Genomic DNA, 12,614 nt, shown 5'->3' on the forward strand with positions numbered 1-12,614 from the left:
TAAGAGAAGATTTGTCATACTTCGTTTGACTTATTGGTAACTATTATAGCTAAGATTATGTTTTTGTAATTTAAAGTTTATTTCTTCTATTATATTTTCTATTATACGATGTTTATTTTCGTTTATTGAATCATTATTTGAAACCTCAATTCTATCATTAACCCTAACAGCTGAACGAGGGCTTTCAGTCTTTCAAGAATTGATTATATGAATGAATTTATTTTGTGTATTAAACATCTTTATTCCATCCTTATTTCCAGACAAATATTTATTGTTATATTAAATGGGAGAATGATGAACAGTAAAAAACATTATTTTGCTAAAAGCTTAAATATTTATAAGCACAGAGCACTGCAAATCAAAAACCCTCACCATCACCTAAAAGAGGAATTCCAAGTGTATAACCCTATCCTTTATTCGCCTTTTACAACATCCATGAGAAGAGATGGAGTGGTCCTATTCATTTTTCTATTGGTTCCGGGAACCACATGTCACAGTGGTTACTTGATAGTTTTTTTTTTGTAAATCTTTTATTGTACTTATTAATAGTATACGCCACATAACAATAACTTGTTAATAAAATAATTAATATACGGAGATTAATGCTCTGAACTTGAACTTACCCTTAACAAAGTTCAAGTTCAAATGCTAAATAAACAAATGACATGTCTATTAGAAGTGACAGGTTTGTCTCCAAAATTAATGATGTAACGGGTTAAGTGTGTCTGGGCTACATAAATTTAATTTGTTTCTTCCATTCACATCTAAAACTCGCGTAGCGAAATTAATTTTCAGTTGACACTTTGGAATTGAATATGAAATATGTTAAACATGCGTAGGATAAAATCTTCGGGTAACCGTTCATGAGTGCGAATGAATTATTCAAAATCAAGATTTCTCATACAAATGTTACATTATTTTACATCGAGGAAGTTATGTTTTGGATGTATGTATAGGAGTTGGTAAAAGTCTTTGGTACAATGTATTACTTTCTTTAATTTTCAGTTTATTTTTACAGTTGGTACCTATATATCGTTGGTGCCGTGTGGTTCCCGGCACTAATAGTAAAAATAATAGCACCACTCCATCTCTTTCCCATGGATGTCGTAAAAGGGGACTAAGGGATAGGCTTATATACTTGGGTTTCCTCTTTTAAACGATGGGACAGCAACCTGTCACTATTTGAATCTCAATTATATCGTTAAGCCAAACAGCTGGCCTTTCAGGATTTTGATGATTTTTGGCTCTGTCTACCCTGCAGGGGTTAAAGACGTGATTTTATGTTATGTAGGTATATATATCAAATGTTTGTTTTACCCTTAATTGAGAAGTAATCTTTTATCTAACAATTATCACTGTATTTCTGGCGTTACACTAGTTATATATTTCTCATTACTCTGGTGAGTGATTTATTGTTGCACGCACAAGTTGCTTGCCTTTCGCCTTAAGAACTTAAATTAGCAATGAAACTAATGTGCGTAATTCAGAAAAGAGTCACGGTATTTTATACCATAACCATTCGGTCGTAGAACCCATCAAAGACGAAATCTACTTCTGTGTAAGATTTTTAATAACCTAACATACATATACATATGGTCACGTCTATATCTCTTGCGGGCTAGACAGAGCCAACAGTCTTAAAAAGACTGAATGGCCACATTCAGCTATTTAGCATAATGATAGAATTGAGATTCAAATAGAGACAGGTTGCTAGCCCATCGCCTAAAAAAGAATCCCAAGTTGGTAAGCCTATCCCTTAGTCGGCTTGGCTTGATGATAGAATTGAGATTCAAATGGTGCAAAAGCATATCCCTTAGTCGCCTTTCACGACATCGATGGGAAAGAGATGGAGTGGTCCTATTCTATCTTGTATTGGTGCCGGGAACCACACGGCATAATAATTTAATAACCTACTATAATTTTAATCATTATTCATAGGTATTAGAACAGCTTGAGTTATCGGGGTAGCTGAAGCCATAAAAAATGTAATATCCAAAATTGTTGGCTAATCGAGCATGAGTGATAAATGTAGGCTCCTTGGCAGGCGATTAAAAAAGTCCTACGTAAGACTTACAAACCCGGTTATATTACTAGGTACCTACACGTCATGAAGGTTCATACGTACTTAAATTAATTTAATTTGGTAGTATAACAATGAGATAAAACAAAAGAACATTGGCGTTCAGTGCTACGCTTTAAATCATAATTTATGCCTAAGACTGAAGGTCCACGTTCAGCTATATGACTTAGTGATGGAATTGAGATTCAAATGGTGACATGTTGCTAGCCCGTTTCCTATGAATTTTCGTAAGTTTTAGGTGTCTATTGACGAATGGATTATGATATGAATCATCTTTTAGAAGAAGGTGTATGCTTTATCTTGTATAAGACAAAAAAATCATTAAAAAAAATTGTCACATCACTCTTTCACATAACTTTTATTACTTTCCTCAATAACGCTACACTGACGACAAAGGAAATGTACGCAATAATTTAAATGTCCAAATTAAAATGGAGATCCCATGGTGGAAACAAAGGCAAGTGCTGTTAAAGTAAAGAATAGCCCTCGTAAAATGTTAAAAATCGTCGGCAAGACGATAATGACCTTCTATTCGTTCCATATCCGCTGTTTAGATACGCAAAACGTCGCAGCACTTTTTTTTACAAAAAACCTCGGTCACTTGTAAGTCACAAAAGCAAGCGGGTGTCATCGCTGATTTTTTTTGACACGAATAAAATTATTTTTATTAAAAACGTAAACCTAAAAAAATATGTCTTTCAAATAAAACGTTTGTTTACTGCAAGTGCCAATTTTAGATATTTTAGTTTTTTATGTTATTTGTGTTCTTTTTCGTAAAAATTGAACGAATATAAAAATTAACAAAATATTAGGGCCTAATTCAAATACATATTATTTAGGAGTTCCTGGCCATATCGATCATGACAGTTACATCGCAATGCCGAAACTGCTTAAAATAAACACGTTTATTCCATATTTATTATAAGCACAGAATTTTTGAAAACATTCGTTCAATTGATTCATTCGATTAAAAAGCTATAACTGTCAATCGCGTTTGCCTATACCTTGCACTCAAGCACTTATTTTTGCAACTTTATTTCACGCCTGGGAAGGAGCACGCACTTCCGAAATTGCGGTGCCCCATTTTACAACTTGGTTAACGAAAGACTTTGTTAATATTTATGCGTCGAAGGAAACTTCTTGTTTTGATGTTTATGATGAGGAAATATGCCATGAGAATTGGATGTTGACGGGACACGTGGCTTGTACATGAAATGATAAATTTACTTAAAGAATGGATAGGTTCGACAAATCCTTTTCTTCTTTTTTAATCCTTTAATAAAATGACACTATAAAATGTGGTCAAACAATTTATTTTGTAAACTGTAAAGCAGGGATAAAAAGGGAAATAAACATTATACTCGTATAACAATTTACTTAGATTTAAATGTACAAATAAAAAATAAATAAATAAGGACGAATCGAAGAAGTACTTCAAGTATTTCGAAAAAAACTCAAAGAATCTACCTAGTAGCTCGTAATTACTACATATGCTATACTCATGCTTTAATTAAGCTCCGTATCAAAAACTATAAAAACATCTTCAACCCAGCCATGTTTCATGCCTTTTTCCCTCTCGTTACGAAACAAAAAGCAACATTTTATCATACGTATCACAGAGCGAATGATTCTGCGAAATACCACAGTTAGCGGTGTAAATATTTCTTCTACAAAGGAATATTTGCGGCGCATTGTTTCTCGTAAATAAAATGTTATTGGTTATATCAAGTATCTACGGCGTAATGCAGAATACCGTTCACCTCCCTGCTTTAAATATTACCCAAGGGCATACTTCTACGTTAGGGCTTTTGTAAGCACATTGTAGTGAACATAATGTTGTATATTTTATAACGTACGAAGATGGAGATTCTATTTCAGCGTATTTATAACATGTCGTCGCTTTTAAGAGAAAAAAAAGATATTGGTTTAAGTTGATAGATTTGAAACATTTCGCCTTTGTGACATATTGATGCATCACGTCTTTTTCTCGAAGAGTAGGTGGAGACTAATCTTTTTGTCACGATCACTGAATAGTATTTTTCGCTGCATACACACTAATAACTCTCTTTATGCAAAGCTCCTCAGTTTAGGGTGCTCTGTCAACATGATATTTCAACAGAAAGACCCCAATGTACTACTACAACTAGATGAATATTTTTTCAATCCTTGACTCTTGCGAAAACGACGAAAAAACTATGGATTACCACCTATTGTAAAATGTCAGGAACCACACGACACCAAGGTCAGGAGCACGTGGCACCTGGTAGCAACTTTTTGGATATTTTGTACAATCGGATGCCGCCCGTGGGAAACAACTTTTCTTATTACCTACAAGAGCGAAATAAATGTTTATGCCTTAAAGTTCATTCTAAATTATTCTTATTCGCTACTTTACCTTTTTCCGGGTGAAAATTGTAACACTTTTTAATAATTCTTTGGAAAAGAACCAATTTTATTAACAAAGCTAAATTTATTTAAGTACGTTTTTCTTTTTACAGTGTAGCTGTTAAATTTTTATTTCCAACCTTTTCATTTGACAGCAAAAAAAAAAACACAAAATAATTCATAATCTATTATTTGAATGAAATGAAAAATGAAAAAAAAAAGATTTATTTTCCACAACATACCAATATATAAAATTAAATTTATATTGGGAGGTGGACTGGAGCCTAAACTAGGTTAGACCTGTATTTCAGGCCTCCAGGTCACCCACCCGTGGCAAGAGAGGTTTACATAATATATAACATATTGTGTTCGAGGTTTACAAAATGTGAATGTGAACGCAAGTATTATCTTAAATCCAATTACCTAACGTATTACTTAGGACTAGTACATAACTTGAAGAGTCAGGATACTACTTAGTTAAACAATTCAATTTAAAACAATAATAAACGATTCCGTCTCAGAGTAGTCTAAGGTAAGTAAATATTTTTCAATTATGGATTTACAAACATAATTCGAATTTGGATAAATATTAAATTTTGAGTTAATTTTGTTATATAAGTAAGGGGCTAGGAAAATTGAGTGTCGTCTAAAGAAAGCAGTGTTATGAGTGGGAGTTGTACATATTCTTCTTCCATTCCTCATGGGTATATTGGAGTCGAAGTGTAAACATCTGTGTTTGTTTAAAGTGATGCGTAAAATGAATAATTGTCGAACCGTCATAACCTTGCAGTCTCGGTAAAGGTCACTTGTGGGATATCGATAAGGTTTCCTAGTCATAACTTTTAGTACAGATCTTTGCGCACGTTCTACCTTCAAGATTTTGGTTTTGCACGCTCCACCCCATGCGGGTATACAATAGTTGAGGATGGATTGTACAAGTGCATAATATACAGTTTTTAATAAAGTTGGTTTGAGTAAATTTCTTAATCTCTTGAATATCCAAATGAGTTTACGTGTTCGCGATGACAGTAGGTTTATGTGTGCATTCCATGTCAGAGTATTATCGATTTGGACACCAAGGTATTTAATATCGTTTTCTTTTTGTAATTTAGTGCAGTCACATAAGGTTTGTGCATTTAAACAAGTATGTAATATTAAGTTATAATTATTCGGGGGTTGGGTTGTTTTAGAATTGGAAAATGTCATAAATTTAGATTTGGCAACATTTAAGGTAAGTAAGTTTTTATTTAACCATTGTGCTATTTCTCTGAGTCCTTTCTCAGCAACATGTCTTGCTTCAGCCCAAGAATCTCCCCGAAATATGACAGCAGTGTCGTCTGCGTACGAAAATATTTGTCCTTTATAAGGCTTGTACTGACATAGTTCATTTATATATATCAGGAAGAGACTCGGGCCAAGAACACTTCCTTGGGGCACACCGCATGTAACTAGTAGAGGATTGCTTACCTGGTCTTTTATTTTGACTGATTGGGTTCTGTTAGATAAGTAACTCTCAAATAATTGGAGCGGTAGGCCACGTATTCCAACGGCTTCCATTTTTTGAAACAGAATCGTAGTAGAGACTGTGTCGAATGCCTTTGATAGGTCAAGGAAAGATCCGACACATTTTTTTTTCTGATCGACATTACTAACAATGAAATCTGTTAATTGTGTGACTGCATCTTCAGTTGATTTATTTGGCTGAAAACCAAATTGTGAATCCGACAGGATATTCTCTTGTTTTAGATATTTCACAAGACGTGAATTAAGTAATTTTTCAAAAATTTTTGATAGAGCAGTCAGAACAGATATTGGGCGATAATTTTCGACGCAGTCTCTGCTACCGCTCTTATGGATGGGATGAATTATTGAGTGCTTAAGGCAGTCAGGAAAAATTCCCAAGGAAAGACAAAGATTAAATATATGTACCAAAATAGGGCTAATTGTACTCTTGATCATTTTTAGGAATGACGATGGTATTCCATCCCATCCAGTAGCAGAATCATTTTTAAGATTAATTATAAGAGATTCAACTTCAGTGACGTCGGTTTCAAGTAAAGCTAATGATTTTAAGTGACAAGGACTACTAATTGAGCATCTAATATTAGAAGTATTGACTTTATTTTTGATGTTTTCAGCAAGTTTGGGGCCTATATTTACAAAATATTCATTTACGGTATTGATTGGATTTGAGCTAGTGATGGATGTGGGTTTTAGAAGTTCTTCTGCAGGATTTTTGTTAGGAGTAGTATCTGTTATGGTTCTTATGGCCTTCCATGTTTGTTTTGGGGTTTTACATTTATCAATAAGTAATGTGTCATGTTTTGCTTTGAGTGATCTTAAAAGGTTGTTACAGTAATTCCTGTAACGGTTGTACGTAGTTTTAAGCACTTCGTTATTTGGATCAGCTTTGACTTTCATATGGAGAGTATCACGATGGGTAATACATCTAAGTAAACCAGTTGTTATCCAGGGTTTAATGATGAATTTCCTATTGGGGGTTTTACGAACTACTATATTTGAATCTAAGGCATCTTTTATATTGTTAATTAGAGTTTCAGTAGCCTGATTGGGGTCTTTCATATCAAAAATTTTTGACAGATCCATAGACTTGAGACAATTAGAAGCGTTTTCATAGTTGATAACTTTTTTATTTAATTGTACAGGTTTATTATTTTTTGTCGATATTAGGTTTAAGAGTATTGGAAAGTGGTCAGTTATATATGTTTCTATGACAAATGTTTGTGATTGATGATTAGATTTTATGTTTATATGATCAAGACAATTTAAATCGCGAGTTGGGAGAACATGTCCTGGAAGAAGGCCGTGTTCTGCTAGTAGGTTTAGATATGGATCACTTCTATTGTCAATATTTGTGGGTTTGATGTCAATATTTATGTCCCCAATCACAAATATTGATTTGTAATCTCGAATAGACTTAAGATTTTCGTCTAGAGAGTTTAAGAATTTATCAATGTTTCGATATGACGGTGATCTGTACAAGCACAAAATAGCAATGTCAGTTGTTTTAACTAGTAGACAATTAGCTTCATTAAATTTTGGTTCTAAGACAGTGTGACAAATGTTTTTGTGGATGTAAACGACTACACCGTCATTTTGATTTCGACAGATTGAAGAATAATAAAGTTTGTAGTTATCTATTTGGGGGGGATTTTTGGATTCGGAGAGCCAACATTCCGTGAAAATAAGTATATCGCTGTCAAAGTTGAGACGTTTTGTAAAGGTTAAGAAGTGATCTAAGTTACGGTATATGCTTCTGATATTGTGTGTCAAAATTTTTAAGCTTTGCTTAGGATCAATTAATGCTTTTAGACATCTTTCTGGTTCAATCAGAGCGGCCTCTGTGTCCCCTGCCGAGTCCAAGTTGGTTTGTAAGTTTATTATATCGTTGTTATCCACTGTAAAAGTTAAAGAGTGGGGGAATAGTAAGAAGAACTGAACTTATGCTTGATGACTCAGTCATAGGAGTATTGACGTTTTTTTGACAAGATTGATATGAGATAAACGGAATCTGAGATAATGTTAAACTGCTGTATTTAGGAGTAAGGACCTGACAATTAAAAATACCTAAAGTAATACAAGAAATGTATCCATAGACATGCAACTTAAAATATTTCATGTAGATAATATGAAGAAGAATGCGTACCTGAGCATAAGTAACTAAAACTAGTCATTTATTTAACAATCTATTAATATCGCCTTCGCCGTCCAGCCGGATAGCTCTTGAGCCTTCTTCCTTCCGCATGTAAACTTGTCCATGGGAGGTCCAACAGAACTTGAAATTATTTTCGCTGGCAAATTTCCGTGCAAGGGCGTAAGTTCTTTTGGTGCGAGCTGTTAGGCTTTCTGAAATGTAGACGGGCTGACTTGGCCCGCTGACTTTGATTTTGTCAGAAGTCAGGTTGGATTTATTGGATGACCTGAATTTTTTCACCGCATTAAGAACTGTGTCCTTCCTCAGCACCGAGCAGAAGTCCACAACAATTGGCATTTTGGCCGAGGTCTTCGAGGGATAACGAAAGATATCTTTTATGTCGTGATCAGTGACGGTAGTGTTGGTTGCGGAAGCGATGTTCTTTACTATGTGTATTAAATCCTCTTTCGTTTCAGGTTTTACGCTCGGAATATTCCTTATCTCAATGCTAGTGTTGCGAGCCGCCCGTTCGAGCTGGTCTACTCTACTTTCTAGCTCGCTTACGTGAATCAGTGCCTCATCTCTTTCTTGTTCACTCTTATCCAGTCTGCTCTTAATTTCTTCATATTTTTCTGACATGAATTCCATGGCTTTTTGAATATCTCTATTTTGTTGTTTGATTTCCTCTATGGATGTTTGTAGAGCAGAAAACTTATTGTTTTGTTCATTCACAGAGGATATCATTTTCCTGACATCCAGCATCACCGTTTTAAAGTCTTCTTCATATAAATCACCCCGCTTTCTTTTATTATCTAATCTGGTCGAGATAGTACACAATGGAGTATTGCCACTATGAAAGTGCGTGTCAGATAAGTCCGGTGCTGAGCCACTGTGTGCTGAACAACTTGCGACACGTCCACCTCGAACTGATTCCACGGGCGAAGAGCCTTATTATTTTACCTAGTTAAGATTTCTGGAGTAATATTAATTCATTTTATAAAGTTATTTCATATAAGTACCTAACTATTACACTTAATTCTTTTAACCTTTGTCATTGAGTTAATCATTGTAATGGCTACTGGTTTATTTTAGATTCTCGATGAAAACCTCATAAGTTAAGCTTAGCTGTAGAAACAAGGTATACTTGTGTTTTTAAATGCATAATTTCATCATGTTTAGTACACTAGAGTAGTGCCGTGTGGTTCCCGTTTCCGTCACTGTTTGCTGTCTACCCCGCAAAGGATATAGACGTGATTATATGTATGTATTTATATATGTAAATTATATTCTATTCTAAACAGAACAAAAACATATTTTATTAATGAAACATTTCTACGTAGAAGTACTTAAACACTCATATTCTTGTTAAACATCATCAAATGTAATTTCACATTGAAATACTGAACAAATCCCCAACTCACGAATAAACTCTTACCGTAGCATTGTCGTAATTATACACGTAAAGTACTTATTTAATGGAGTTCTCAGTAAGTAATAAACGAGAAGTTTCCTGGAACATATTAAAACTGCAAGAAAGCTTTTGCAGTCAGTCGAATTGACGAACTCCATAATGATCTAAGTTCATTTAGTTTCGTTTCAACTTGGTTGACCGTTGTGGCAATTCGTGCACGGTTTTACAAACATATGTACGTAAATTCACGTCTATAGTTCTTATGAGGTAGACAGAACCAACAGTCTAGAAGAAGCTGGTTGGCAATGATAGATTTGAGCTTCAAATAGTGACAGGTTGCAAGCCCATCGCTTAAAAGAAGAATCCCAAATTTATTAGCCTTTCCCTTAGTCACTTTATATGACATCCACGGGAAAGAAGACGAAGGACCTATTCACCGAAACCACACGGTAAAATAATCAATTCAGCAACTTGCTATTCGAAACTAAAATCAACTAATCCAGTTTCCATTAAAAATTCTCTATGCCGAATACATTCCAAGGTTCGCTCGCGAGCGAAGCGGTGTCGGCGAACTAATCTAACTTTTGTTTGCAAAGTGGCTCTCGACCCGCGACTCCGCTTCATAAAGAGAATTCAATTAAATGTTCCCACTAAATAAAGACAGTCTGCAATAGTGAAATGTTAGACTTGACAATTTCGCACATCTGCTATTGGAATGTATGTTTAAACTTTTGCGATGAATTTTATAGAAACTAAGGCGCTACGAGCATCGCACCAGGCAAGTACGGCACTCGTACATTAGTTTAAATACTTACCGATGCTCTTACGGTGAGGGAAAACATCGAGAGGAAACGTGCACATTTAGGCAACTGAATGTGTAACCATGAACGATCAAATACGTTGTTTTCTCCTGCAAAGGTTGCGGAGGTCAGATGGGAGTCGCTTCATGCAAAAATCTGACTTAACCAATTCAGGAACCATGGTCAAACGCATACCCCGGGCTCCCCAGAGTGGTGAGGATGCAACCGGGCCTAAAGCTAAAGGAAGAATAAATATGATACTTGTAGCGTTTTCGTTTCTAAAGCAAAGAATTTAAGTGTATGCTCGCATCTACACAAGCACATTATTGAAGTATAAAGGGTCACCTTTAAACTTAGGTATCTCCATTTAGTCGAAAGGCAAACCATTAACCCTTCTAGTAATGCGATTCGAAAGACATAATTATAAAAGTTAATCCCATCTTGCCTCAGTGACTCATTCCTTCACGAAATTTTCCAGCGAATAAGTCAGCATTCAAATTGTTGTGCTTATGTGCTGAGAATCATTCTACCTACATGACATCCAGATACTCCATTACTTCGATCTTTTTACTTCAACACATTATACGTTTCTTGTCTAAATAAATGCTGTAACTCCGCCAAAACTTGCCAAACTACAATTCCTTCAAGAAACAAGTAAGCAACAACACTTTTTCACGACATTTCATGAAAGCCTCTTACGATCGTGTTCAGCCTACATATCGTTCAGTAAATGAAGTGTATCTGAGTACTGGCTTTGACACTTCGGCGCTGTTAATGGCCCTTTGTCGAACGGATTTGACGCAGGCTCAAATGCTAGCCTGCCACGTGATTAATAGCAGTTCTACTTTTTTGTTTTAGTAGATGAAGGAATAGTTTCATATGTCAAGTACATGTGAAAGTATTAAGTTTAAGTTTAGAGGTTATTGATATATTATAGATTTGCTTAATTACTCAACAAACCTAGGTCCACTAAAATGTTGACAAGGGTAAATGAATGAATGAATGTAGTAAACACATATAGTATTTTTCATGAGAAACTCATAGTCAATTTACATAGATATGTAAACTCTTTATTGCGACTCTTATCTCTCTATCTTAAAGTCAAATAGCTGAACGTGGCTTATCAGTCTTTTCAAGACTGTTGGCTCTGTCTACCTCGCAAGGGATATAGACGTGATTATATGTATGTATGTATGTTATTGCGACAAAAGAAAGAAAACATAAATAATCCGGTTATGAGTTAATTGAGTTATAATAGCGGACCTATCATACATAGGTATATTAATAAGTAAAATATTGGAACAAATTACACAGAAGATATAAAATATAGGTATGTTGTTTAAATTATAGCGTTGATATCAAAAGCACTATTTTGCCTCTTCCATATTCATTAATTTTTTATACCTACCTATATACATACATATAATCACTTATATATATGGGGTAGACCCTTATGAGGTAGGCAGAGACAAGAGTCTTGTAAAGACTGAAAGGCCACGTTCAGCTGTTTGGTTTAATGAAAAATTTACATTCAACAAGAGACAGGTTCCTAGCCCATTCATCTAAAAGAAGACTTCCGAGTTTATAAGCCTATGCCTTAGTCGCATTTTACGACATCTACGGGAAAGATATCTTTTATATCTCTAGGCTCTTAATTTTGACAGTACGAGTATTCTACAAATAAATTTGATTATAAATTACTTGCAAATAAATTTAATAAATTAGTAACATATTCTCACTCAATTTACTTCAAAATGTACGAGATAATATTGAAAACTAAATGTTACGAGTAATTGAAAACTTATCAGTATGTTATCGTGTGAACAAAACTAGTTTGAACTCCAATATTAGTACTAATTTAACTTTGTTACTGTGTGGCTAACTTCGTGTCGTTCATGCTTACATTATAATAGTTTTCCTTTAGTTACATTGTATAAATATGGATTAAATTTAATATATTGATATAAAATATTGGTAAGATAGAATTTATACCATTTTTCATCTCCAAAAGAAACTTACTTTTTATTAAAATTTGGGAATCGATTTTTCCATATAAGTAATAGACAATCGTCTTGCTTTCTTTTAACTTGACCCTTTGACACTCATTGTTTTTATTTTAATTTCATCATGTTTTTTTTGTTTTATTTCATGCTTTTTTAAGGTATAGGTAATGTTATAAATTCGGAACACGAAAATTCCGCCCGCAATATTTATTTTTATTTTCGTTAACATTATCAAATAAGTTATTACAAGTTCTCGGAATTCACTCAACACCGTTCGGGC

The 12,614-nt window shown here is 34.4% G+C and overlaps 1 protein-coding gene across 1 annotated transcript; it reads right to left on the reverse strand.

Moving 5' to 3' along the window:
- Nucleotides 1-8,156: 8,156 nt before the first annotated feature.
- LOC106140204 (uncharacterized) lies at nt 8,157-8,864 on the reverse strand. The gene has a single exon (XM_013341800.1). It carries the CDS (start codon nt 8,862-8,864, stop codon nt 8,157-8,159), a length of 708 nt encoding a protein of 235 aa, XP_013197254.1.
- Between the last annotated feature and the right edge of the window lie 3,750 nt (nt 8,865-12,614).

Source organism: Amyelois transitella, chromosome 5 (assembly GCF_032362555.1).
Source record: "Amyelois transitella isolate CPQ chromosome 5, ilAmyTran1.1, whole genome shotgun sequence".
Lineage (NCBI taxonomy): Eukaryota > Metazoa > Arthropoda > Insecta > Lepidoptera > Pyralidae > Amyelois > Amyelois transitella.